The sequence below is a fragment of the Mus caroli genome, unplaced genomic scaffold (assembly GCF_978045245.1).
Source record: "Mus caroli unplaced genomic scaffold, Mus_caroli_1 scaffold_3, whole genome shotgun sequence".
Lineage (NCBI taxonomy): Eukaryota > Metazoa > Chordata > Mammalia > Rodentia > Muridae > Mus > Mus caroli.
Genome location: NW_028227258.1, coordinates 106,900,167 through 106,927,233, shown reverse-complemented (window position 1 = coordinate 106,927,233; position 27,067 = coordinate 106,900,167). Strand labels below are relative to the sequence as shown.

Sequence of the window (27,067 nt, the reverse complement as noted above, 5' to 3'; positions counted from 1 at the left end):
CTTGGAGACACAAAAAGATACAAGGAAGAGTTCTGCATTCTCCTAAGCCCTTGGGAGGAATCTGCACAGCTGTCAAAATCACTGGCTGCTCTTGCAGAGGACATGGGGTCAGTTCCCAGCACCAGCACCCACATGGTGGTTCATAACTACCTGTAACTCCCGTTCCCGGGGATCTCATGTCCTCTGTGGGCACTATACTCAAATGGGGCACATATGCACATGTAGGCACACACATACATAACAAAAAAATGACCTTTGACAGAATCTTTAGGTGTTATCACGGAGAAGAAAGCTGGTAAAGGTCAAAGGTCATCTCAGTGGTCACTTATGTATCAGAACCAACCAAGACAATGGCCACTCTATATTTACCTGTAGAGACTGCCTGGAAAGGATAGGTAGAAGATATCACTGATAGCTTCTAAATTGATCTTCTTTGGTGAAAACTTCCAGCTTAGCCAAATGTGTGTCCCAATACTATTATTTGTTTAACACTTGACACCCTGTCAATGGAATTATTCCAAGAATGTCACTCAAGGCAGATTTGCATATTAAGAAGAAAAGCTATGGAACAATGAGCAGTTTCACATTTTTTTCAAGTGAGATATAAAATATTAGCCACATGCATTGAAGTTCCCAAATATGAAACTAAGGGTCATATACATCTCTGTGCATATAAATATGTAACAGTCTGATTTACCTAACATTAAGTGAATGCATGTGGGCATCAGGCCAGTGTGATGAGTACTGGGAATATCACAGTGCCTACAGGAAGAGTCTCACCCATAGAAATCAAACATCTAATCAGAGATTCACTTAATACAAAAAAACCCTAAGTAGATTATATGCTGTGTCACAAATCAAGCTCTCCAAAGAAAAAAAGTAGGGACAGAGAAAAGGAATGTAGGAAGGGTGGGGGTACTTTAGACAGATATTTGAATTGCTTTAAGAGGGTAATGGAACTAATCATGAAGGTCTCTGAAGATGAATGTTCTAGAAGAAACAGTGGGAGTATCTGACATGTCCCCATGCAGAACCCTGATGCGGCAGGCAGGTTGAAGTGTTGTATTATGACTCTGAAGCTAAATACCCAGAGCCCACTCAGGCTTCCCAAGGTTAAGGGCAATGACTTCCAACAAGACTTTTCTCACTATTCCGTTCCAATTTGTGACTCACTGGCTATAAATTCAGGGGTTCCTGTGGACTTAATAAAATGCTGCATATTCACAGAACTCAGAAAAGGGCTATATTTGTGTTCTAAAGGCTACAAATCAGGGCTAGCCAAATGCCAAGACACATAGAACAGGACGATTTAAAGTATAAGAAAGGGTGTTCCACATGCAAAGCCTACTCTGCATATCAGGATATATCATCCTCCCTGCATGCTTCAGTGTTTATCATCCAGGTAGATCAACAAGCTTTGAAGTCCAGAATTTATATTGGGTTTCATTATGTAGCCATGGTTGATTAGCTCAAGGCCATGTGGTTGAACTCACCCTCTAGCTTTCCTTCATCCGTAGAGATTATCAGGCTGCTCACCACGTGTGGTGGTTTGAATATGTTTGGCCCTTGGGAAGGTACTATTTGGAGGTGTGGCCTTATGGGAAGAGCTGTTGCCTTATTAGAGGAAGAATGTCAATGTGGAGGCAGGACTTTGAGGCCTCACATATATGCTCAAGTTTGGCCAGTGTAATCCACACATTCCTCATGGCTGGCTGCAGAAGACAGTGTCCTTTGGATCAAGATGTAGAACTCTTGGCTTCTCCAGTACCATGTCTGCCTGAACACTACCTTGCATGATGATAATGGACTGAACCTCTGGAACTGTAAGCCCAATTAAATGCTATCCTTTAAAAGAATTGCCTAGGTTACTTCTCAGCAATAAAACCCTAACTAAGATACCATGTGACTCAAAGACCCAACCTTCCAATCCTATGGTTAATCTGTGAGAAGTCCATCCTTAGTCACTTCCTCCGTCCAAACTTGGGTGTGTTTCGGGGAAAAGATTGTTTATAGGAAAATTCAAATAGCATAGAAACTTCTTTGAAATGTCAGAACTTTGTTCTTTGTTTCTCTCATTATACACCATGGGCTCTGTCAAGATCTGAGGGAAAGCCTGAAAATTTTGTTACTCATAGTAATAATCAATGTAGCAAAAGCAATGAATGTATCAAAACTGTTGGATCTTGCCTTGTGGTGGCATATGCCTTAAATCACAGCATTCAGGAGATAGAGCAGGCAAATTTCTATGCATTCAAGGACAGTCTGGTCCAGCATCTGAGACAAGCATCTAACTAAGGCAAAGTGGGATAATCAGTCTTCTTTGACATGCTGGTCTCAAAATTTTGATTTCTGCATAAAGGGCCTATGTATGCCATTAGCTTTTAGCTCCCTGTGTAAACAGAGAGGTTTACAGTTGCACTCTCTGAAAATGGGGGTACTGCAGTGCCCTCTGGGGTTGTTGTAGAGCCTTATACTCTAAGCTCAGCTGTGCACCTCCCCACCCTTTAGATAGGGCAACTGTAAACTAGCTACATTTGCCCAACAGCATCGCTTACTGTTGGAGAATCTTAGAGCTGATGTACCTTCACCTATGAGTGAAGTACCTATGAGGCAGTCAGATACTAGGGGAGCTTGATGCTTGTCATACTCAGCTGGCAGGTTAATGTGAGAGCTGAGCCTCAAGGCTCTGACTTCCCGTCCAACCTTGCTTCCATCATTCAGTCAACCAAAGCATCATCACCAAAGGGAAACATAGTCTCAGGAAGTCCTAGAGATGGGTAGGGAGATGGTCATGGTGTGACGGCCCTTGATAAATTGCCCTCTCTGAGCTAATGTCCGCTGGTAAAATGAAGAAAATCCAGATCCAGTCTCCAAGTCTTGTCATGATGATTCTACCAGAGACGTGGGGCAAAATCCGTCCTAGAAGGCTGTAAAGTGATGGGCATATCTTAATGCTTGGCATTACTTCATTTCTTAGAGATACCTTGGTTACACTGAAACAGATTCTAGGTCCTTTCTTTGAGCCACTTAAGAAACATTTATCTGAACATGCTACAAAATGGGGGTAACACTGATGCAGGAGGAAAAATGGTTTCACAAACAACTCCCAGCAAGAGTCCATCCATGTTTGGCAACCCTGCTTAGCAAAGCCAGACTGGAAAGTGAAGCAAGAGTTGCATGGCAACCCAAAGAGGAGGGCCCAGAAATTCTAGCACATGACACACTGTTGAGTAGAATATGACTCATCATGGTCTTCCTGATGCTAAGATTAGAATTGCAAATGTAGCCATTCCACACCCTGCCCGTGCTCACAGCATCTGTATCTGTAGATCCAACCAACAATTGGGGGTGGGGGAGGAGGTGCTGAGTCTCTGACAAACACAATCAATTTTCTTGTCATGGTTTGTTGATCAATACCTCATAACTATTGGCTGTACCTTGGCTCTATATTATAAGCAATCTGGAGATGATTAGACGTATATAAAAGGGTATGTGTGGGGTTGTCCTTTTTTAAGGGATTTGAGCATGTATGGCCTTTGATATGGATAGGGGTCTTGGTACTGGTCCTCCAGGGATCCTGGGAGGGGACTGCATTCCTCCTCTCTACCTAAGAGGCAGTTATTTACATGCAAGTCTTACTCCCAGCTGCAGCAAGGTAGCTTAGCTCCACCATTAACTGCAAGGTCAGTTAAAGCAGGCCATTTTTACATTTCAAGCATGGGTAATCAGAGCAGGATGCAGCACAGGGCATATGTGTATATTGAATGCGCTCTGAAGTCCACATGTTTTCTGCATTGTGGATGTGGAGCTACAGTTCATGCACATGAACTCACCTTCCAATAAATAAGCCATATGAGAGTAATCCAAAATAACAGGGCATACTGTTAAATTAGTGTATGCTTGAAAATGTAAGCAAGCAACTTTAAATGTATTAAAATGGAGTAAAGTCATTTTGTTAACCTAGGTTGTAACACAAGGAAAAGAATGTATGTACTGTGACATACAAAACACACACACAAAACAAAGCAAAGCCAGCCTTCCACCTATCTGACCGATAGATAGCATTATTTTCAAATGCTCTCGGGTTGCTTCTCTATTTGGACAGACGTTGTGTGTTGAGGAGAGGACATCACATTGGTCTGCCACTTTGCTTTAACATGCTGAGAGCATTAGCATATTTCTAACTGTCTTTTAAGTGCACGACTGTTAATTATAACTGCTCATATTTGGCTTGGAGCCAGCAGCTACAAAGCCTATTTGAATTATTTAGAGCAATTCTATCGCCCAAGAACCTCTCTACCAGGCAATTTAAGAAGAAAGCCTGGTCCGGGGAGTCTCTTCACAGTCCTCACATCTTTCTCCCTCTCTCTCCACCCCTCCTTTATTCATGAAGGGTGGGATGAGAGTCAACCATAGCAGGTTGCCTAATCTATGAGTTCACCAACTGGAGCAGGAAAAAAAAATGTATTCTAAAATCATTTGGTCACTTTTAGATATTTCATAAATTATTGTCCAGCAATTGCTCAGCTATGCTGGATGGTTCGAAAAATAGCAAATTCAATTTGAGGTTAGCACTACTTTTCTGTAAGAAAAAAAGACAGTCGGATCTAGGCTTTATGATCTTCATGGCTACTCAGCTATGCTGTAGTGTGAATCAGCCTCAACCGCAGGTACATCCAGCTCTATTTACCAGAAGAGGCAATAGTCTTAGTGTGAGCTGCTGGTTGTAGTCTGATGAGCCCTATTTGGAATCATGGGTTCTGTTTTAGTCTCTGGAGAATATTCTTCTTCACAGTGGCTTAATAAAATGCAACTCAGTTCCAGAATTGAGAATCTTTCTGACAAATTGGCTCACAGTGTAGCTGCTTCATAATTCATACTGCATCCTTACATTTTGCATAGTTGAGAAATTATGTACTTTTGAACACATGTTTTTAGAGTTCTTATCCATAGCCTTAAGGGCTGTCCTGAAGGTCCCAGCATTTATCATTTTGCTGAGACATTAGCTACAACTTTGTCTCCTGGATTTGTGCTGTCTCTGATTATCATGGAGTCTATTAATGTTAACAGGGAGGATGTTCCTTGAAGGAGGACCATAAAATATGTACATTATTATGCAAACAAGCCTTACGCCCACAGTAGTCATTGACACTGGTGGAGTCCCACATCTGCTGGCCCTGACCCAGAGGCAGGAACCATGTCATTCTGTCCCTACAAAGGCCATTCTGGACCTGGCAATAAACTCTTGGTCTTGCAGGAGGTTTGCTTTTCAAGGTTCACTTAGTTTTATTTTATGTGTATGAATGTTAGGCCTGCATATGTGTAAGTTCATCACATGCGTTCAAGCCTGATACCTGTGGAAGCCAGAAGAGGGAATCAGATCTACTGGAATTGGAGTTACAGTTTTAGGCCTCCACGTGGGTGCTGGAAACTTGACAACTGGTTGGTGCAGCAAGAGCTAGCTTCTTTTGCTAATATTTTTAATCATGTGTGCAATGAAGGGCAGTTACCTTAGGTGCCTCCTATACTCACTGTGATTCCTGTCATTTTGTTTCCTGTTGCTGGGATAAAATATCCTAGCAAAAACAACTTAAGAATTTATTTTAGCTCATAATTTCAGGTTCAAGCCCATTGTAGCAGACAAGTCAAGACACCAAGAACATGAAACAGCTAGCCATATATCACAGTCAAGGGTAGTTTTTCTCCACTTCTAAACAGTTCAGGATCCTCTGCCTAGAGAATGATACTGCCCACCGTGAGAAGGCCTTCCTACTTTAATTAAAATAATCAAAAGAATTTCCAAAGACACGCCACCCTGATCCAGATGAATTCCCCATGGAGACTAGATTGTGTCAAATTGACAAAACTAATTATCACCACTCTTTAACCTATTTTTTGATAGATTCTCTCACCAAACCTAGAACTCAACAAATCCACTATACTTGTTGATGTAAGCTCCAAAGGTTTTCTTGTCTCTGATTCTCCAGGGCTGACATTGCAGACATATGGTGTCTTAGGGTTTTATCACTGTGAACACACACCATAACCAAGACAACACTTATAAAGGACAACATTTAATTGGGGTTGGCTTAAAGGATCAACGGTACAGTCCATTATCATCAAGGTGGAAGCATGGCAGTGTCCAGGTAGGCATGGTGCAAGAGGAACTGAGGGTTCTACATCTTCATCTGAAGGATATTAGGAGAAGACTGGTTTCTAGGCAGCTAGGATGAGGGTAATAAAGCCCACACCAACAATGACAGTTCTACTCCAACAGGCTCATCCTACTCCAGCAAGACCATACCTCCTAATAGTATACTCTCTGGATCAAGCATATACAAACCATCACATATGGCTTCTATACCTGGTGATTTTAACATGGGTTCTGGGGAGTAGATTCAAGTTCTCATGCTGGTAAGGGCAAGTATGGCACCAATTGACCTATCTCCCCAGCCTCTTCCCTCCTCTCTCTCTCTCTCTCTCTCTCTCTCTCTCTCTCTCTCTCTCTCTCTCTCTCTCTCTCTCTCTCTCTCCTTCTCTGGCAAAGTTTTACATTTTTCTCCTGAGTTGTCTGAGACAATTATTCTAGAAGGAATAAGAAAGAAAGGAAAGACTAAAGGGAGTGATGAGAAAAAGGAAAAGATAAAAGAGTTCTAACATTTTTCTCCTATCCAAATGACTCCAGACTTTAGATCTGCCATTAAGATGTGGAGATCTTAAGATAAAGGGACCGCACATATCAAGAGCCTTTAAGAACATGTTGGAAACCTAAAGACTAGTATTTGGAGAAGAAATTGAGGTCAGAGCAGTTCAGTTGTGACACATAAATAAAGAGTGGATGTTCCCAGTTGCTATCCTCACTTCCTTACCAGTTAGTTCTCTCAGACTTCCTCCACAGTTCCCTCTCCTTTGCTGGAACAGGTCATGCTAGGCCATGCATTTGTTCTGCCTTTGTCTCTCGGTTGTCTCAAGGGTGTTAGCATCGAAATACCATGGATTTGTTGTAATATCCCCAAAGAATCTTTTCTTCCTTCCTGGGCATTCTTCACAGAATTAGTCACTTTCCAGAACAGGAAGGAGGCTTACATCTAACACCTTGATTTCAGCAATCACAGTAGAAAGAAGTCCACAGCAAGAACATGTTGTTATTCTTATGAAGGTTGCTCTTGTCCTTTCTTGAACATCCACTATGTCCTGAAAACCAGCATGCGTTCCTGCATTTGATACAGAGCTAGCTTTCTCAAGGTGTAGTAAAAAGATAATGTGACCTCCCATATTGCATATGTTGCGCATGGCAGAACCAGAATGTGAACTTTGATCTGCTAGTGAGGCGCCACATTGTCTTTGGCTTGAAGCTGTCTCTTACTGGGGCCAATTATAGCCCCCGGTGATTGACAAATTGGCCAAGCTATATCTTACACGACTTTTAATTAATATGAAAGTTTGGCCTCTGTGTAACTGTTATTGCTGGTGATTGTTCTTTCTGTCGTTGATGGCAGAGGAGAACACAGAGGCTTTTTGGAAATTTATCTTACTGCCCTTTTCCAAAATACAATTGGGCTGTGCAGCCAGCTTACAGATGCTGAGTCACTGATGAATCAGCAGACTGAGCCAGCCTGTGCCCTTTATGTTTGGGCCACCAGCTTTGTCATTTTTCTTGTAGCATCTATACCCCTCACTGATGTCTCATGACATTTCAACACCCACAGGACCCAAGGTCTCCTGCTTCTGACTGCCCCTCCAGCCTAGGGCAGCCCACCAAAGCCCTGGCTTCTCCCTGGTGACTCAGACACCCTTTGCACAGTTTTAGGAACAGTGGCACAATAATGAGGCTGGTTATACCTGAGACTGTTCCAGAGTTCACTGGGTATCCAATTCCTTCTGAACCAGACCAAAATGTGACCTTAACAGGCCATTTTCAGGTATCCTGAAACCTTGAGTTCATTGTCACGGTGCCCTTGAGATAGAAGCAACAAAGCCGAGTCTTTTTCAGGTCTGTCTTCAATGAGATGGGCTCAAGGTTTTCCAGCCCAGCTTTGGCTGCTGCACAGTTCCCAGAAGGCAGCTGTAAAGTGTTTTGCTCACTCGGGTCTAAATGGATTTCCTCTGTTATTCTTACTGCATCTGGTGTTGTGGGGATTGATTCAGAATTATTCTTATCATAGGGTGCTGGGGACTGCTCATTGAGCTCTTGAGCCTTTCCCGTTCTTTGGGGCATCGTTGCTTATGCTCCCGCCATGCCAGCCTTATTGATGTTCCGCGGATCACCGAGTCCCAGCGTTGGTCCTTCAGCTCTTGCTTTTGCCTCAGCATCTGCTTCCTTGTCTCTTCCACTCTATAATAATCTTGAGCAAGTCGTTCTAATTTCTTCCATAACTTCTGGTTCTCTTTGTTGATGGCAGGGTTGAACTTAGACTCACTCTCCTTTGCTACCGACAACTCCCAGGCCTGGGTCTTCTCCGGGGCTGATTTTGGCTTTGTCTCTTCCATCGGCACCCTCGGCAGAACTTCTGGTTCATTTAACTCCATTTGCCCAATCAGTGTCTGCAGAGAATGTTCGGGGTCAATGTGGTCCATTTTGTCCAGGAACTGAAGGTCTTCCTTTATGTATCCTGAGGCTACACAGCCCTTCCTTGGCTTCTTATGTCGGTTATGGTTTTTTATTAGGCATCCTAGGAAGGATTTTTCAGCCTGAGCCAGTACCTTTGGCTCCTGAAGCTGCCTAGTGTCCTCCAGCTGCTCCAGGGCTACCTGAGTTTCTTTCACATTTTTACACAGCTTCTGGGTTGGCCCCACTTCTGACTTGTGGAAGTCCATGAACGTCTGTGACTGAGAATACTTATCTAGGCTAGTTGCATGTGGGGCCGATGGAAAGGAACGTCTACGGTCTTTAGTCATCGTGCTTCTTGAATATGAGCACTCACTACGGCCCCTCCGAAGTGGATGGGGAGCTACTGCTGAAGTATAAATGCTAGGGTTAAGATTTTTTCTCTTCCCAACAATGCTTTGAAGCTTCTGATGTTTAGATGTCTGGTAGTAATCATGAGTGAGGTCATCCCAGCTTGTCTGGTGTTCACTCAACCCTACCAAGCTATCTTGGAAGTTGCAAGGCACCTTAGTTCTGTCTGGGACAGCTAGAAGCCATTTCATTTTCTCCACCATCAAATAAGCACTTACAGCTGGACATACAACTTGGACTCCGGGTCTTTGGGAGTTCATAGTTGCTTCCTGAGTTGTGGAAGTCCTGCCCTCAGGATCTTGCCTCCTCTAATCGTCCTAGGACCATGGCTTTGCCCTTCCCAGAACTCATCCCACATAGGTCAGGTCCCACTGTTTGGCTATCTATTGTTTCTATTTGCATGTGTCCGGTACCCCTAACTTCGTAGCTGGCTCTCTCTAGATTCTGGTTTTTATCCTCTATCATCATTGCTGGAGGTTTGGAACCAAATTAATTCTTTGGAGTCATAATAATACTCTGGAATGATGGCCAGCCAACAATCCATTCTTTACTCTCTAGCCATGCCATCTCTATGGTGTGGTAGGTGTGGCCATCCTCTACTTCCTGTGTAATGATTTTAGACATGGTGTCATTTGGGAAATGCACCTTTGCACAGGTAATATGCATAGCAGGATAGAGACATGGCAACTCCAGCAACAGATGGCTAGTAAACAGAAAGCCAGAGGGAAGGGGATGGTAGTGTCCGGGACAGTGGCTTTCCAGATACCTTGCCGTACACAAAGTCTGAGACCCTAGCTGGAGTCTATTAGATGTGTCGTCTCACATGCTTAGTGCCACTAACCACATTGCACTGAGTTAGTTTTCTGACAAAGTTACACGATTCTTGATGGGCAGGGCTTTCATGTGAGCAGTGGTCCTCAATCTTCCTAATGCCCTGACCCTTTAATACAGTTCCTCATGGTGTGGTGACCCCCCAACCATAAAATTGTTTTCACGCCTACTTCATAACCGTAACTTTGCTACTGTTATGAATTTTAATATAAATGTATGAGTTTTCTGATGGTCTTGGGTGACCCCTGTGAAAAGATCATTTAACCTCCAAAGGGGTTGCCACCCACCAGTTGATAATCACTTATATACACTGTGTTAGGCTGCATGGCCTTCACAGAATTGGTTCAGTGAAAGAGATATAACACAAGTAAAGAAATGCTCTCGTGAGCCAATCTGTTGGTGTTCTCCTCGCAGTGACAGAACACCTGACATTAATGACCTGGAGGAGGGGAAGGGTTTCTTTTGGGTCTTTCTTAAAAGTCAGTACAGGAGTCAGGAGGGGACTAGCTTGGGTTCCTGTGACCAGAAAGCATAAAAAGAATACTGCCTCTGTGTGACTCTGTCTCCTTCATAGCACCCAAGCTAAAAAAAAAAAAACCTCCCAACTAACCCAAGAAAGACTGCAGAGACCAACAGCAAAGCCATGCCAACCTGCTCCAGAGTTGCAGGTCCAGTAGCAAGTTCTATGTCCTAGAACACAGCTTTGACTTCTCTTTTATTTAATTTCCTCCTGTTTATTTATTTTGCGCTTTTACAGTTTTAAATTTTATCGGTATGTATTCACGGTACATAGTGACGGATTTCATAAGGACACTTCTATTCAAGTATATGCCGAACTTCAGCCATATTTACTCCACTATCCCACCACCTCTCTTTCCTCTCCCTTTCCCCAGATTGTCATGCTTGTACATTCATGTTGTATGTTTGTGTGTGTGTGTCTGGGTGTATGTGTGCTACAATTAGAGAACAATACTTGTCTGGGTGGAGTTCATTTCACTTAATGTTTCCACTTCTATCCATTTTCTTGGAAAATGACATTAACCATTGTTTCACTCCTCTTTACAGCTGAATAAAACGCCTGTGTGTGTGTGTATTGTGTTTCTTTGTCCATTCATCTTTTGATAGACACGTAGACTATTTTCACAACTTAAATATAATAAATATCATGGTGATAAACATGCATGAGCAGCTGTCTCTGGTATTTACCTACATAGGTTCCTGTGGGTCTTTTCACCTGTGTGGTATAGACACGTTCCATGATAGTTCTCTGTTTAGTGGTTTTGAGGAATTCATCAGATTGATTTCCATAGTGTCTGAACTAATCCCCATTCCCTAATCGACATTCCCTTCAGCACCATAAGGGTTCCTTTCCTGGCTCTCACCCTTTCCAGCATTTGATATCAGCTTTTAGAAAAGTTCTTATTCATTTATTGAGAACTCTACAGGTTGTAATAGCTTTGGTCACATTTGCCCCTCTCCTAAGCCCTCCCAGATCCATATCCCTTCCATATCCACTCAACTTATTGTCTTCATTTTTAAAAAATACATCAAGTCCAATCTGTGCCATTTTTTCTTGATAGCTACTGGTGTAATGAATTTGTCTTACCCTGGACTTTTTTAGTTGGGAGACTAATTTCTTTATTACTATTTCAATTACATTGTTCATTGTAATCTATTGAAATTGTTTATATTCATTTGATTTAATTTTGTAGATAATATATGTCTGGAAACATACCTGTTTTATCTAGGTTTTAAACTCTTTTTTTTCTATATGAGTTTTCAAAGTATACCATAATGGCCCAAATCCCATGGCATCTGTTGTACTGTCTCCCTTTTCATCTCTAAGTTTATTACTTTGGGTCTTCTCTCTCTCTTCTGCTTGGTTGACTAAGGCTTTGTTGACCTTGTTCATCTTTTCAAAAACCCAAATGTTTCATTGGTTCTGTATTTTATTCTTTCCTGGGTTTTTCAGCATTAGGCATTGAACCCAGGACCTCTTGCATGCTAGGCAAAGACGCTCAATACTTACTTCTCCAGTCCTCCTCCTTCTCTCACTTAAAAACAGAGACAGTAAAAAACATCATTAATGAATTCCCCTGAAAGCTCGATAAGCTGGTCCTTTAACTCAGTATAGTATCCCAAGTACACAGTGACATCCACTGGATGTTGAATAAGAGCACAAATGTGACAAGTTATTTACCTATGCTAAAGTAGTGAATTTATGAATATGAGAAATTTAGAGTATAGCCTGGTGTCACTTAATATAAATTGTTACCATTATCATCTTCATTGTCTTTATTCCCAACCCACTGAACCACCCCAGTGTCCCCTGTCATAGTCTTCCCCAAGCTTAACATCCCTGTTTTATTAGACATACGGTATATCGTAGGATGTAGTTATTTAAATCTCTATCTGCCATCGAGCTATGTGCTGTACGTCAGATCTCATATCTTTGTTACCATGATTCAAAATCTCAGAGTTGTGCCTAACATACTAAGCAACCGTTAAATCTTAGTTAAACAAAAACAAGCAGTTGTAACAATATGAGATTAAAGGTATCCTGTGATGACAAGGTACCCTGTGATGACAATCAGCCTGAGGTCATTTACTCTAGTGCAGCTTGTCCCCTTGACATTCTATGACTTTGTTGAAGTGTCTAACAATTCCAAGCTAAGTTACTCATTAGGGTTACCATGAGGACTGGAAACACACACACACACACACACACAGCATCTGGCAGAGTCCTCTACTCAGATCACTCTACTAGTGAATATGCACTAGCATCCTGACTTCCTCCCTTTACATCCAGTGCTGAAATTCCAGTGCATTACAATTCAGGGTAGGGAGCTTGGGGGAATAAAGGGGGAGTGGGAAAAAAAAACACCCGCCAGAGTTCTGGTGCTCTGGGCCGGTGGATGCAGAAGGACTGCCACATGCTTTCCACATGGCTCTGGGTGGGTGTCTGGCTGTGTGAATCCACTGGCCCCAGCTCAGTGGGTAGTGAACAAGGGGCAGTCTCTAAGTACCATGTTCTCAGCCTCGGGCATCCCAGACATCTCTGAGAACAGAATGGGGACCCCTGGGGGCGGCTTGGTCAGCCCTGGGGCCAAAGGGAGGAGAGGGCAGGGGGAGAGGGAGGCACTGGGAGGTTCCCATGCAGAAGAGAGTCCTTGATCCAGTCCATGGCTGGAGCTTAGGAAGGCCTTCCCTCGGGAAGTTAGACATGGCTCATTAGGGGAAAGACTATCCCATTGTTCAAGCAGAGACAGTCTATGGTTTTAGAGCTTTATTGCAGAAAGGCAGGGAGAAAGAGAGAAGGTAGAAAGAGAGAGAGAGGCTGGCCATGATTACATGGAGGGGGTGAAGAGAGAGAGAGAAGGAGGACTAGAGATGAGAGTTTTTAAAAAGTGAGAGCTTAGAGAGTGAGGAGGGGCCAAGCAGCCCCTTTTATAGTGGGCTGGGCTATCAGGTTACTGTCAGGAGGAGCATGCCTGGCTATAGTCAGGAAATTGTGGGGGTGGAGTCTAGCCAGAATGCCAGATGCTTGGGACATTGTCTGAGTGACTTATAGTCACAGAATTATGGAGTTGGGGGCTCTGTGGTGTCATGCACCTGACTCTGGGAACATGGCTCACTTTTCTGTCCCTTGTAGAGTTTTCTACTGGGTCTTCAGAGCAAGCCTCATTCAACCAAAATAGGCTGTCTATCACAGCCCCACATAAGAATGAGGGGCAGTATGCAGTTGTGTTCTTTACCCGTTGAAAAGACCACCAACAGATTGGGAAAGGATCTTTACCTATCCCAAATCGGATAGGGGACTAATATCCTATATATAAAGAACTCAAGAAGGTGGACTCCAGAAAATCAAATAACCCCATTAAAAAATGGGGCTCAGAACTGAACAAAGAATTCTCACCTGAGGAATACCGAATGGCAGAGAAGCACCTGAAAAAATGTTCAACATCCTTAATCATCAGGGAAATGCAAATCAAAACAACCCTGAGATTCCACCTCACACCAGTCAGAATGGCTAAGATCAAAAATTCAGGTGACAGCAGATGCTGGCGAGGATGTGGAGAAAGAGGAACACTCCTCCATTGTTGGTGGGATTGCAAGCTTGTACAACCACTCTGGAAATCAGTCTGGTGGTTCCTCAGAAAATTGGACATAGTACTACCTGAGGATCCAGCAATACCTCTCCTGGGCATATATCCAGAAGATGTCCCAACCGGTAAGAAGGACACAATGCTCCACTATGTTCATAGCAGCCTTATTTATAATAGCCAGAAACTGGAAAGAACCCAGATGCCCCTCAACAGAGGAATGGATACAGAAAATGTGGTACATTTACACAATGGAGTACTACTCAGCTATTAAAAGGAATGAATTTATGAAATTCCTAGGCAAATGGATGGATCTGGAGGGCATCATTCTGAGTGAGGTAACATATTCACAAAGGAACTCTCACAATATGTACTCACTGATAAGTGGATATTAGCCCAGAAACTTAGGATACCCAAGATATAAGATACAATTTGCTAAACACATTAAACTCAAGAGAATGAAGACCAAAGTGTGGATACTTTGCCCCTTCTTAGAATAGGGAACAAAACACCCATGGAAGGAGTTACAGAGACAAAATTTGGAAGTGTGACAAAAGGATGGACCATCTAGTGATTGCCATATCCAGAGATCCATCCCATGATCAGCTTCCAAACGCTGGCACCATTGTATACACTAGCAAGATTTTGCTGAAAGGACCCAGATATAGCTGTCTCTTGTGAGACTATGCCAGGGCCTAGCAAACACAGAAGTGGATGCTCACAGTCAGCTATTGAATGGATCTCAGGGCCCCCAATGGAGGAGCTAGAGAAAGCACCCAAGGAACTAAAGGGAACTGCAACCCTATAGGTGGAACAACAATATGAACTAACCAGTACCCCAGAGCTCTTGTCTCTAGCTGCATATGTATCAAAAGATGGCCTAATAGGCCATCACTTGAAAGAGAGGCCCACTGGACTTGCAAACTTTATATGCCCCAGTACAGGGGAACACCAGGGCCAAAAAGGGGGAGTGGGTGGGTAGGGGAGTGGGGGGGTATGGGGGACTTTTGGTATAGCATTGGAAATGTAAATGAGCTAAATACCTAATAAAAAAATGAAAAAAAAAAAAAAGAAAAATGACTCTGTGTGTTGTTTCCCACAGTCTTCATGGCCACCTTGCACACAAAGACTTTTAGTTCTGTCGAACAATTGAAGAACAGACTCAGAATCAAGATCTGACCTTCAGCTAGTACATGCTTCTGTATCTATAAGATGGTCAATCAATCTCTAGCCACCACTTGCTGCCCGTTCTGCTCTAAGCTTGGTCCTGTGTGGTGATGTGGGCCCTTTCTTCAAGGTGTCTATGGGTTGAGGGAAGTGGTAGGCAGCAGAGGTCTGAAGCAAGTTGCTTTCACTCTGGAAAATGTCTAGCAGTTATTCACTGTGTCCAAGGCTGTCATATTATAGTACCTAATACTTATTTCATAAAGTGTGATTTATTCTTCCAGTCATTTTTTCTCATACTTATCTTAAGGGAAAATGTTTGAAATTAAAATAGATTCAGTACAAGTCATAATTTAAAGAACCATACCGTATTTGGGTATGTTTCAAGGAGTGAGCAAGTTTTCTGGCTTTGGTTAACTTTTTGGTTGTGCAGGACTCATCATCATCGTTGGTATAGGGAGCATTCTGACCCCTGTATGTCTCCGTCCATTTATACTTAAAATTTAAAAAGTATGTTTCTGGTACAACTATCTGCCTGTGCCTTTGGCAGATGCACTCCTGTTTTCTGGTTGCTTTTTACATTTATCAGTGCCAACTGTGGTTTCTCAAATGTCTCTGTAGGACCCCAACTCTGGGTCAGTGGTACTTACTTCGAGATGCCCCCAAGGGAGACACCTAGATGCAAATCGATGCAAAATCAAGAGGTTTATTTTCTGGTCAACCCTCAATCAGTCCCTTGAGGTGAGTGGTGAGAAGGCAACCCTGAATGGTTATTACAAGGAGTTTTAATACTTTTTAGGGGCACAGGTTACATCAGCAAGGTTACATTTCAAACTTATTGGCTTAGCATATTGACTTTTAAATCTATTGGCTAGCAAGCATGACACATAAATTTGATTGAACTCTATCTGAGACTTTCCAGAGGGTCAGGTGACTATTAGTACATTCTGAGAATATTTTTACTCAAGAATGCTGGAGAATGGAACTTGGCCTAGCCTTGACACCAGGTGGGAAGGGGAAACTGTAAGGAGAAGGATTTGGGACTGGAAAACCCCTCAGGGTCCCTCATCTTCCAGTCCTTCTTTTATTCTCTGAACTACAGGGGGCACTTAAGTGATCTTAATTCCGCTGTTGGTTCATTTTACAGATATTTGTTGAGCATCTACTCTGGCCAATGCCAACTGCTGCACATTTCATACAAAGTAGTCATGGTCATTGCCCGGTGGACCAACTATCAGCTCTAGTGTGAGATGCAGACATTGAAAAACAGCAGTGATCTAGGCCATGAAGAAAGAATTACAGGTGGTTGGGAGACCATGCACTGTGGCTATAAGGTGTGAATGTAGGAAAGGCTTCTCACAGGAAGCTGATTCTAAGCTATAAAACCTACAGGAACAGGAGGTGTTAACCAGGCCACTGAGGTGGGGCAGGATGACTTGGCATGTTTGTGAGTGTAGGTGTGGCATGGTGTCAGGATGGATGTGGGATAAAAGGAAGGTGATTTTAATGAAAGATACACATTCTTGAATACCAGACTGTGAAGGAACTGAGAGGAACCCAGAATGGATAAGGAAGAATGGCATCAAGAGAAGAAGGGAGGTACGGGGGAGGGGGTGGTGGTGGTGACAAGCTGCTATATAGACTTGGAATATCCTGGGGCTATGGGGAATGTTTGACATGATCCCATGAACATTTTTGAAAAGATGTCTTTGAAAAGAGAGCTAAGAATTGGTTGGAGGAACCCAAGGGGTGTGGAAGGTGGTAGTTGAAACTGTCATAGAGGTGCTGAGAACACTCTTTGGATAGCTGGCTGCAGGAGCAGATGTTGGTGAATAGAATTAAACCTTTGCAAGCAGAGATTAGTGTCATGGCGCCTTAGTGAATGTGGTATGGGCAGGGTAGCAATGCCTGAGGGATGACAGGCTGTCTCCTCGCTTGCCTTTCATTGGATGATACTGAAGTACACAAGGGGATCAGGAGGGGGTAGGAGGAAGTGGGAGCAAGATACAGTCAGCTTTTGTGTGGCTGTGGGTACTGGGTGGAGCCCCGGAGCAAATGTCCTGATGTCCCCCCTTCTGACTCTTCCTGTTCCAGTTCTTTCTAAAGCAGACACTAGAATCGCATTCAGGAAACTTTCAGTGAACTGGTGTTGCTTTCTCTGAATTCAGTCTTGTCTCTTACGAACCTTTCTGTAAAGGCCACAGGCTTTCTCCATCATCCCTATCCCAGATATAGAGATTATAGGCCTTTTCCCTCCCACTTCAAGCCTCCTTCCTCAGGAATTCTACCAGCTTTTCCTACTGGTTAATATATTTGTTCTTGCTACTCATGGTATAGTTGGAGCACACATGACTTGGGGTTGTGGGCAATTTCTTCTTTTAGGCATTTTGCCTGTCATATTTATATATTGTCTTAGTTGGGTCTCTGTTGCTGTGACAATGGGTTTATTTCATGTTGCAGGTTACACTCCATCCCTGAAAGATGTTAGGGCAGGAACACGGAGGTAGAAACTGAAACAGGGACCACCACAATGCTGCTTGCTGGCTTGCTCTTCATGGCTTGCGCAGCCTGCTTTCTTATACAACCTGGGACCACCTATCTAGAGATGGAATCGCCCACAGTTGGCTGGGCCCTCCCACATTAATCATCAATCAATAAAATGATCAATAGTCTTGCCTAAAGGACAATCTGATGGGGCATTATTTCAATTAAGGCTCCCCCTCCTCAGACAATTCTACTTTGTGCTAACTGGACAACAATCAACGCATATATCCTCACACACTTTATATAGTTGGTCTTTGTCTCATGCTCTATGCATAGTTATTTTGTATGACAAAAGCCTGGACATGTGACAGCAGGTTAGTGGGGTGCTAAACTCCACTGATGGGCTGGTGGAGTGTGGTGTCATCTGTATAGCTCTAAATATAGTTGCAGTGGTAGTTTGAATATGCTTGGTCTTGAGAGTGGCACTATTAGGAGGAGTGGCCTTGTTGGAGGAAATTTGTCACTGTGGGAGTGAGCTTTGAGAGACCTTCCTCCTAGCTGCCTAGAAGCCAGTCTTCTCCCATTTGCCTTTGGAACAAGATGTAGAACTCTCAGCTCCTCCAGAGCTATGCCTGCTTGCATGCTGCCATGTTTCCTGCCTTGATGATAATGAACTAAACCTCTGAAGCCAATTAAAGGTTATACTTTGTAAGAGATGCCTTGGTCATGGTCTTCACAGCAATGGAAACCCTAACCAAGACACAGACATAATGAAATAGCCACCCATACCCATACCTACAGTCATTCATCCATTACAGGATAAGTGATGTGTCATTTACTTGGCATATAATAGCAAATGTGTTATAAAGCTTGAAATGGGGCAAGGACATGTGGAATGCAATAGTTTATGAAAGCCAATCACATAAGGGTAGAAAAATATTGATGCTAATTAGTAAGTCTGTTCTGTACCTTCCAGGCTGTGTGCTAAGAACTTTCCTTGGGTAAAGTTATGAAGTCCCCACTATACACAGTGCAATGGTACATGAAGTCAGAAAGTGAGGTTGGAAGAAGGGCTTCTAGTGGAATCAAGATGGAAGTCTAGCCTGAGTGGCTCAAAGTAAAAATTCAACCATAGGAATGGAGTGGTTTTCAAAATGACTCAGGCTCCCTAGAGGTCAAACATGAGCTTCAGGGTATGCAACTGGAAAAGCAGCCCTTTCTATCTGTCAGAGCAACCAAATAGCATCTGTCTATGTATTTGGCTCTGAAGATGATTTGAACCAAGAATTCTCTACTTAAGAAAGAACTGAATTGCTAAATCCAAAGATTTTAACTGTGTGGGATGCTGAAGCTGTTAAAATTAGTGCCAGCTCTGTTGTAAATGTTGTGATCCTTCAGAAATCTGCCTAAGACAAAGACAGGGCTACAACTCAAGAGAGATAATTTACTTTTGTTATACATTATCTTAATATACAATATACTGTACATGTGTATGCTTGCATGAATTTATGTGCAGCACATACATGCAGTGCCCACAGATGCCAGCAGAGGGCACAAAGTCCCCTACAACTGGAACTACAGATGCAGTTACTATGACAGTACTGAGAACTGAACCCTGATCATCCCCAAGAGCAGTTAGTGCTCTTAACAGCTGAACCATCCCTCTAGTCCCCATGAGACATGCTCTGCCCTTTGACAAATTAGAAGTAAGCTAATTAGTAGAATGTGAGAATGTGTGGTAGGTTGTCACCATTTTAGAATGCTTTTGTGGATTTCTTCACAAAGCCTTGCAACTGCCTGTGAGAGAAGAAAGGCTTCTCATTGTTGACATTGTTCTCACAGTCTGTCATATGTCAGTCAGTCAGCATGGCAAAGTGTCTGGCTTTGTACTGCTGCCCTATCTTGCTCGGTGCTCTGTCTTCAGTGTCATGTTTACTGTCTCAGTTAAGGGTTTGTATTGCTACAAGGAGACACCATGACCAAGGCAATTCTTATGAAGGCAAACATTTAATTGGGGCTGACTTACAGATTCGGAGTCATGGCAATCCGTTGTCATGGCAGGATGCAGGTAGACGGTGCTAGAGAAGTGGCTAAGAGTTCTACATCTTGATCTAAAGGCAGTCAAAAGGAGGCTCTCTTCTGCAGGCATCCAGGAGGGGACTCTTTTCTGTACTGGGTGGAACTTGATCATAGGAGCCCTCAAAGCCCACCTACACACTTCCTCCAACAAGGCCACGCCTATTTTAACAAGGCCACACCTTCTAATAATACTACTTCACCTGGGCCAAGCATATTCAAACCACCACAGTTACCAAGCAAATATATGTTGATTAAATCAAAAAATTGAACTCAGGAAGTGAAAGCATCAGGATCTTAGCCCTTTAACACCAGGAATGGATTGCAACCCACTCTGCCTTTTTTTAATGACAAAAGAATGAGTTTATTGAAAGCCATTAGAACAAAGCCATTGGAAAATTAAGGTTTTGTGTTTGATCTGACTTCATGTTTGGATGGTTATTCTCCAAATTTCAGCTTTGAATCTATTTTTTAGATGGATTATCTGTTAGCTATTGCCTGTAATACCTGTAGATTCCTTTTATTGCAAACCATGATGCAAATATTTTTACTTACCTTCAACCATTTTGGTTTCCTGAGATAACATCTTGTTATGGGTCTCTTAGTGGCCACAAATTCTTCACCTGCTTGACTCAGCCTCTTGAGTGCTGGGTTAAAAGAGATGAGCCACCATATAGGGCCCTGGATACAAATGATGAATTATAACTTTTTTTTTAAAAGAATATATTTATTTCAAGTTTACTATATAATGCGTTTGCAAAAGAAGAAAAGGGGCCTGTGTTGTACATTAGTTAATGTGGAAATACACAGAATAGATTGTTGTTTTCTCTCCACTTGAAAGGTTCTACCTTCTGGTAAGCTTCTTAAAGGTTAAGCATATCAGTTGTCAGTAGCCATTAAGAGAAGAGAACATGGTTGGCTAGCAGGGGTTGACGACGGTCTCTGCCCATTCTCCCCACATTTGGCTCTTTCCCCTCACTATGCCTGTGTCACCCTCTTAGAACTTCCCTGAATTCTGAATCCAGCATGAGTGTTAGACCAATAGCTAGGTCTTTAGCAGCTGAAGATTGCCTACAATGATGTTTTGATCTCTACTCACACTTTCTCAGGATAAGTAGTGGTTTAAGGAATATCATGTTGTCATGGCATTACATTCATGCAGGTGTTGGCCGTGCAGCTGGGATTCAAATTAAGCCACTATCCAGCTATAAGCGCTCATTTTCTTTTTGTCCTCGAGACTTTTTTCTTCAATTAAAACAAACAATTTCATGACAAGAAAACCACCGAGTCTGCCCCAGGCTGAGCCTGAGTTGCTTTCTGTTTTGCATTGTTTCCCCTCAAAGCTGTGTTTTCCACTTTGTAAGTAAGTCCCCGCCAGGGTCATCTGAAAGCTTCTGCCTCGGGAGGGAACTCTGTGTGGTGCAGATCTGGGTAACAACTTCAACAGTGTCCTGACTGCAGAAAATAAAGATTCAGGGCCCTAACTCAACAGCAAACAACAACTCAAGTCCCATGTCCATCCCATGCAATCTTTTTGTTAATATACACAATTGTAAAGAAGAGAGAAGTTACCAGCCCCCACCCTCAATCCACAAAAGCGGCCTTTGTAGTAAAAGACGGGCTAACAAGAGAAACACAAATATATGCCTTCACATAAGGGCTGGGTGACTGGAGAGTTTTCAAAAAGAAATGAAGATACAAAGAAATGGTTAGACTTTTGTGATGGCTTGTTTGTTTGTTTGTTTTTACGTGAACTGGAGTTATCTAGGAAGAGGAATCTCAATGAAAAAAAAATCCCACTAGATGGCCCACAAGCCAATCAATAGTGTACTTTCTAGATTAATGATTGATGTGGGAGAAACCATCCAACGGGGGACAGTGGGGCATGCCATCCCTGGGTAAGCAGTCCTTGGTTGTACATGAAAGCAGGCTGGGGTGGGAGAGCCATGGGGAGCAGGCCAGAAAGGAGCATTTCTTCAGTTCCTGCCTCTGCATTTCTGCCTTGATTTCTGTCCTGACTTCCCTCAGTGATGGAGCATAACCTGTGAACTGTAAGACAAGACCAGTTCCCCTCCAAGCTTTCTCTTCTCTCTCTCTCTCTCTCTCTCTCTCTCTCTCTCTCTCTCTCTCTCTCTCTCTCTCTGCCCTCCCCCACCTATGAGAGAGAGAGAGAGAGAGAGGAGGCAGCATTTTGATACCACCAAGCCCACTTCCAGTGACACACTTTCTCTAACAAGGCCAGACCTCCTAACTCTTCTGGATTCAGAGACTCTATTGATTTTAGTTGTCGTGTTCAACACCATAGTAATGCATAAAGACAGCCACAGGAGGTACTGACCAGAATCATGTGACCTTCCTCCATTAGCCCTTACCTAGGAGTAGCTGTGACACCAGAGAAAAATCTCAAAGAATTCTACCACCTTCTCTCCAAGGACAGGTCTGCTGTTTGTCACATGTGTGCCCTGCAGTGGTGACATCCCTAAAGAGGCAGGGCCACTTGAGAGCAGATACTTCCTTCTGCGTACGAGTGTCCATTGCAGAAAAGGTAGCTGGTATAAAACTGAGAAGTCTCTACAGACCTAAGATTTGAAGCCACTGACCATTTTTCAGAGCTTTGTAAAATCCTATGTATTCTCACACCCTCTATCAGTCAGTTTTGACCCACATTTTCTCATGCAGGTGAGAGCGACAGATGCATTGCACAAGTGAGTGTGTTTGTGTGACACAGACACATCACCCTATGGAGTTCCCTTCATTCCCATATCTGCACAGTTTCTGAGCTGTCCTCTGGGTGTAAGCTGGTCTTTGTTTCCACTCCGCATCAGTAGAGTCCTGCTGCTGCTGTGGTCCCAGGAGCAGCTATGATGCTAGTTTCCTTAAATCTGAATTGGGCCTGAGGGGTTTGGAAGTCAGTTGACTTTTCAGAAAAAAACTCCTTTTTCATGGAACCCTTTGTTTTAAGAGAAGAAAGTGTGTGCTATCGTTCCCTATTTCCGTCACAGAAAGAATTTTTTTTTTCTTTTCTATTAGGCACAACTGAGTTTCTGACTCAACACAGGACTAAGTGTAAGATACGTCCCTGTTTTTCTCAAATTCGTTTGCCTTCACTGTTCTTTCATCTTCTACAATGAGGCCAGTCTGAGAATAACTCTTAGAAATGCAGCCATGTCCTTGCGGTCTCTGGGAGTAATAGTGGGCTGATGTGTTGGCTCTTAGAGCTTAGCCGCTGGCACCAACTGCGGATGGATTTCCTTTGGAAGTAGGTTATAGCTAAGAGAGCTGCAGGGTGTCAGGCCGGTGTTGTTTCCGTTGTTAATGAAGCTCTGTCAGAGGGACTGGAGAATGTGTGCTTGGGTTTATAATTCTAGCAGCCTTTGCTGGTCCTGATGCTCAGGAAATAGCACCCAGAGGAGACAAAGGAGCCGCACGTGGGTGCAGGCGCCTGTACCCCGCAGAGGAAACACAATGGCAGCTGCCGCAGGGGCTGTGGGGAGGGAGCAGAGGGCGTGGTGCTAGATGCTAGAAGCTTCTGACTGGGGTGCAGTAGGGGTAAGCAAGCTTGTTTCTTGTGGAAATAGCAGTCGCCATAACTCAGTTTACTCTGAGATGATTTTTTTTTTGACCCTACCTAGAAATGTAAAAGACCATTTCTTACTCCTGGTGCTCGCCTGCCCTCTAAATCTGCCTAAATTTCCTTCCTTCCTCACATTTGGCATTTAAAACCCTCATGGATAAATCTCTGTGAAGCCATTGGTGTCCTTTGTCTTGGTATTAGAAACAGAGCAACAGCAATGCAAGGCCAGTATTTATCAAGGGCTTGCCACATACAGAATCACATCCTGCGCACCCCAGGGAGGACCATCCAGTGCACTCCCAGGGAGGACCATCCTGCGCACCCCCAGGGAGGACCATCCAGTGCACCCCCAGGGAGGACCATCCAGTGCACCCCCAGGGAGGACCATCCCGTTCAGAAATGCAGACTTGACTGGCTAAGTGAGCAAAAAGTATGTAATTAGGAGCTGATGCTCCCCACAAAACTGCCTCCCTTCAGGACCACAACTTTAAAATAAGAAGGGATGGTGGAGGGACGCATAAAAAAGGGGGAAGGAGGGCTGGAAAGATGGCTCAGCAGTTATGAGCACTAAGTGCTCTTCCAGAGGTCCTGAGTTCAATTCCAACCACAATCATCTATAATGGGGTCTGATGCCCTCTTCTGGTGTGTGTCTGAAGACAGATACGTAATACTCATATAACTAAAGTAAATAAATAAATCTTTAAAAAGGGGTGGGGGGAGGGAGGAGAGGAGGAGACAGAGAGACAGAGAATAACAATGAATATACACCTGTGTCTTTATTATCTCGCTCTCTGTGTACCTGAGTCTGTGTATTTGAAGGGAGCCTTAATAGATCAGTCTATCTTTCTCTTTCTTTTCCCTTTGTTCCTTTTCTTCTTGTGATACCCAGTACCCCATGGCCAACACTAAATGAAAAATTATATCAGTAGTGAACACATCATTCCTGTATTCTCTGATGGAATCTGTGTCGGCCTATGTCAAAGGGAAGGTCAGTATAACCACACAATACCCAACACCCAACACCGGCTCACTCCTCAGTAGTAACTGCCCAGCTTTCAGCCCAACAGGCGTAGCATTGCAAGCCTATTTATTTAATGTAAGAGTGACTTCCAAAGCAGTTATGTTGACAATTTAAGTGTGGCATGTTTTTATAATTATTATATTTTATTATTAGTTATTATTAATGTCCTAGTAAACCTAACTGATAAACTTCATTGTACATAGGTATGTATAGGAAAAAGAAACATGGCCTATGTGAATATGAATGGGAATTTTGCACTATCTGTGTGGTCCTGGGCAGCCTCTGCAGTTTTGATAGGTATCTGCCTTGAAAGGGCTACTACTCTAGCCATGGAGTACACCCAGGAAGCCCCTCCTATGAGCTCAGTCATGGCCCCAGAACAACCTTGGCCAGCCTCTGGAAGCTCTCTTCTCGTCTTTCTGTCTTACTTCTTCTGCACCACAAAATAGCTGCTACCCATGATATTGGAATTGCTGAACCTAATGTAGTCTGACCCTTCTTAGGCCAGTCAGTGCTCAGAGCTGCTCAGGAGGCCCTGGCTTGAGACAGCGACAGAGAAACTTCTGGAAATATCTTTTCTGTTTCCTGCTACTTTTTTAGGAACATGTATTTTTTTTTTATCACCAAAAAGAAAAAGCTTTATGCTTTTTGCTCAAGACAGTCTGTACATCTGTACACTGTCTCTTTGGCACCGAGTTATGATAAAATTAAAACACAACAATAGGAGTTGATTACCTAACTCGTGTCCCTACAGATGACAGTGCCACAAAAAAGGGCCGAGCACAGAGACCATCTATGGTCTAAAGTAGTTCAGAATTAGCAAAAGCGACTTCCTCTGTTCGTTGTTCTGAAGCCAACATTTCCCACCATTTGATTTGATGAGCAGAATGGTTTGTGAGGAGGGGGCTGGAGAGATGGCTCGGGGTTTAAGCTCACTCGCTGCTGTCCCAGAAGACCCAGGGTTGATTCCCACCAATAATGAGGCAGCTCCCAGTTATCTGTTACTCAGTTCCAGGGAATCTGATGCCACCTTCTGACTTCCAGGGTCACATGGGGCATGGACATACATACACACAAAACACCTATGTACATAAAATGTAGAAAGTAAAATGGCCTTTATATTTGGAGGGGAAATTCTTTATTTGCTGTTGAGAAATGATACATAGCATTGGCTGAGATCTGGTTGCATTTCCAATGCCTATTCATATGCTTTGGATTTTTCAATTAATACCTATAATCAGTTTACATTTTCTTCCATAATTTAATTGTTCTTTATTACCTAACTTATTAAACCTCCTCAGGAGAAAGAGGGAAAAACGGTTATCCAAACCATTACTCCTACCCAAATAATATAATACCATCACAATAATTTTAAGATAAAACATATAGTCTAGACTAAAATCCCATAACAGTAGTAGAATCTAGAGGAAACAGTGTTTATAAAAAAATCTCACTTTTAAGCATAGTGATAATTTATAAAATCTTACTAACTACTTGTTCTGATGTCCCCTGCTTACATGCACGTGTGCTCTAGTCTCTTGTTTTACAGACAATCTTTTAATAAATAAAATATTTTTTCATCACAGTAACGACACTGGAGGTGTTGGGAAGGGTCCTAGGCTGACTCATGGCTCACCTGTTTAACTCACACTGAGCCTGGATCCCTGAGCCATGCCCTTGAATCTGGCTGGTAAGAGGAGATGTACTGATGACGGAGACACTGAAACTTTAATGATAGGGAGTAGCTCTCTTAAAAGTGTCCCAGCCTCTGATGTCACCATCACCTTTCTGTGCTGCTTTAGGTCCCAAGGGCTCCTCCCCACTGTTGTTAAACCAGTGCCAACCTGCCTTTCACACAGCCACGGTTGTGTCCCTCTCTGGATAAGGAATCTTATTTATTAATCTTGTTTATTCCTCAGAGACAACTGAGCAAGGACAGGATATCAGTATCTTTCCCCTGCAGTTTCCAGGTCACATTTTCATTCTTTATTGATAACTCCCCTTATCAGCGTCAAGACCAGTTTGAAGCAAACTGGCACTAGCTGACCTGGGTTGTTCTCAACCTTGGTCAGAGAAGCGTCATTTTAGCAGTGGACAGTTGTCAGTAGGAGAGATACATGACTGATCAAAGTGGGAGAAGAAGGCACTGAGGTCTCAGCCCTAAATGGGACATCTATATTTAACCCACCGCCCTACACCTCTAAGACTCAGGGAACAAGTACAGAAAGAATGAAAATGCTGGAGGATGGGGAGGAGCGCTTTCCTCTGGGCGCAATGAGTCTATCGCCGGCTTGGTTTCACATTGCCTATGGTAGCTAAGATTGAGTCAGCCAAAGCCAGGTGTAGCCAGTTTTGATGATCTCCAGGCCCCTCCCTGTACTGAGATGCTGCTGGCAGTGGACAGTGCAAGGGGTAGGGAGAATCATTCTTTACTAAGGAAGAACACTGGTAGCTTCACCATGCTCCAGTGGATGGCCTCACACCAGGCACATGTGTGCAGCACTAGCTAGGCTAAAGGACATGACATTGGGGGCTGGGAATTATGGGAGAATTGTGGAAGGAGATCAAGTGGGAAAATCGGGATAGGCAAGATTGTATTTCATTGTGTTCATGGATGAAATTTTCAGAAAGAAAAGAACACTTATTATTATTATTATTATTATTTATTATTATTACAAAATGTGCCACCTCACCTCCTCCACCTCGATGTTCATACTCTATTTCCCAGAACACACTTCCTGGCACTTCAAATCCCAGTTCTTTGTCTGACTCTTTTGTTCTGAGAGGCAGGAGGGATGGAAACAGAAGAGCTATAACCACAAGTCTCCACCCAGCCAGCGTTTAACCCTTTGCTA

General features: G+C 43.2%; 2 protein-coding genes across 6 annotated transcripts in view; one reads left to right on the top strand and one right to left on the bottom strand.

Moving 5' to 3' along the window:
* The window catches only part of Dclk1 (doublecortin like kinase 1), a 309,605-nt gene that overhangs the window by 162,956 nt on the left and 119,582 nt on the right, over positions 1-27,067 (top strand). The gene's annotated exons all lie outside the window — the stretch shown is intronic.
* Positions 8,061-9,385, bottom strand: LOC147005638 (uncharacterized). Its single transcript, XM_085835887.1, has one exon. The coding sequence runs from the start codon at positions 9,217-9,219 to the stop codon at positions 8,116-8,118; it is 1,104 nt and encodes a 367-aa protein (XP_085692013.1). The 5' UTR covers positions 9,220-9,385; the 3' UTR covers positions 8,061-8,115.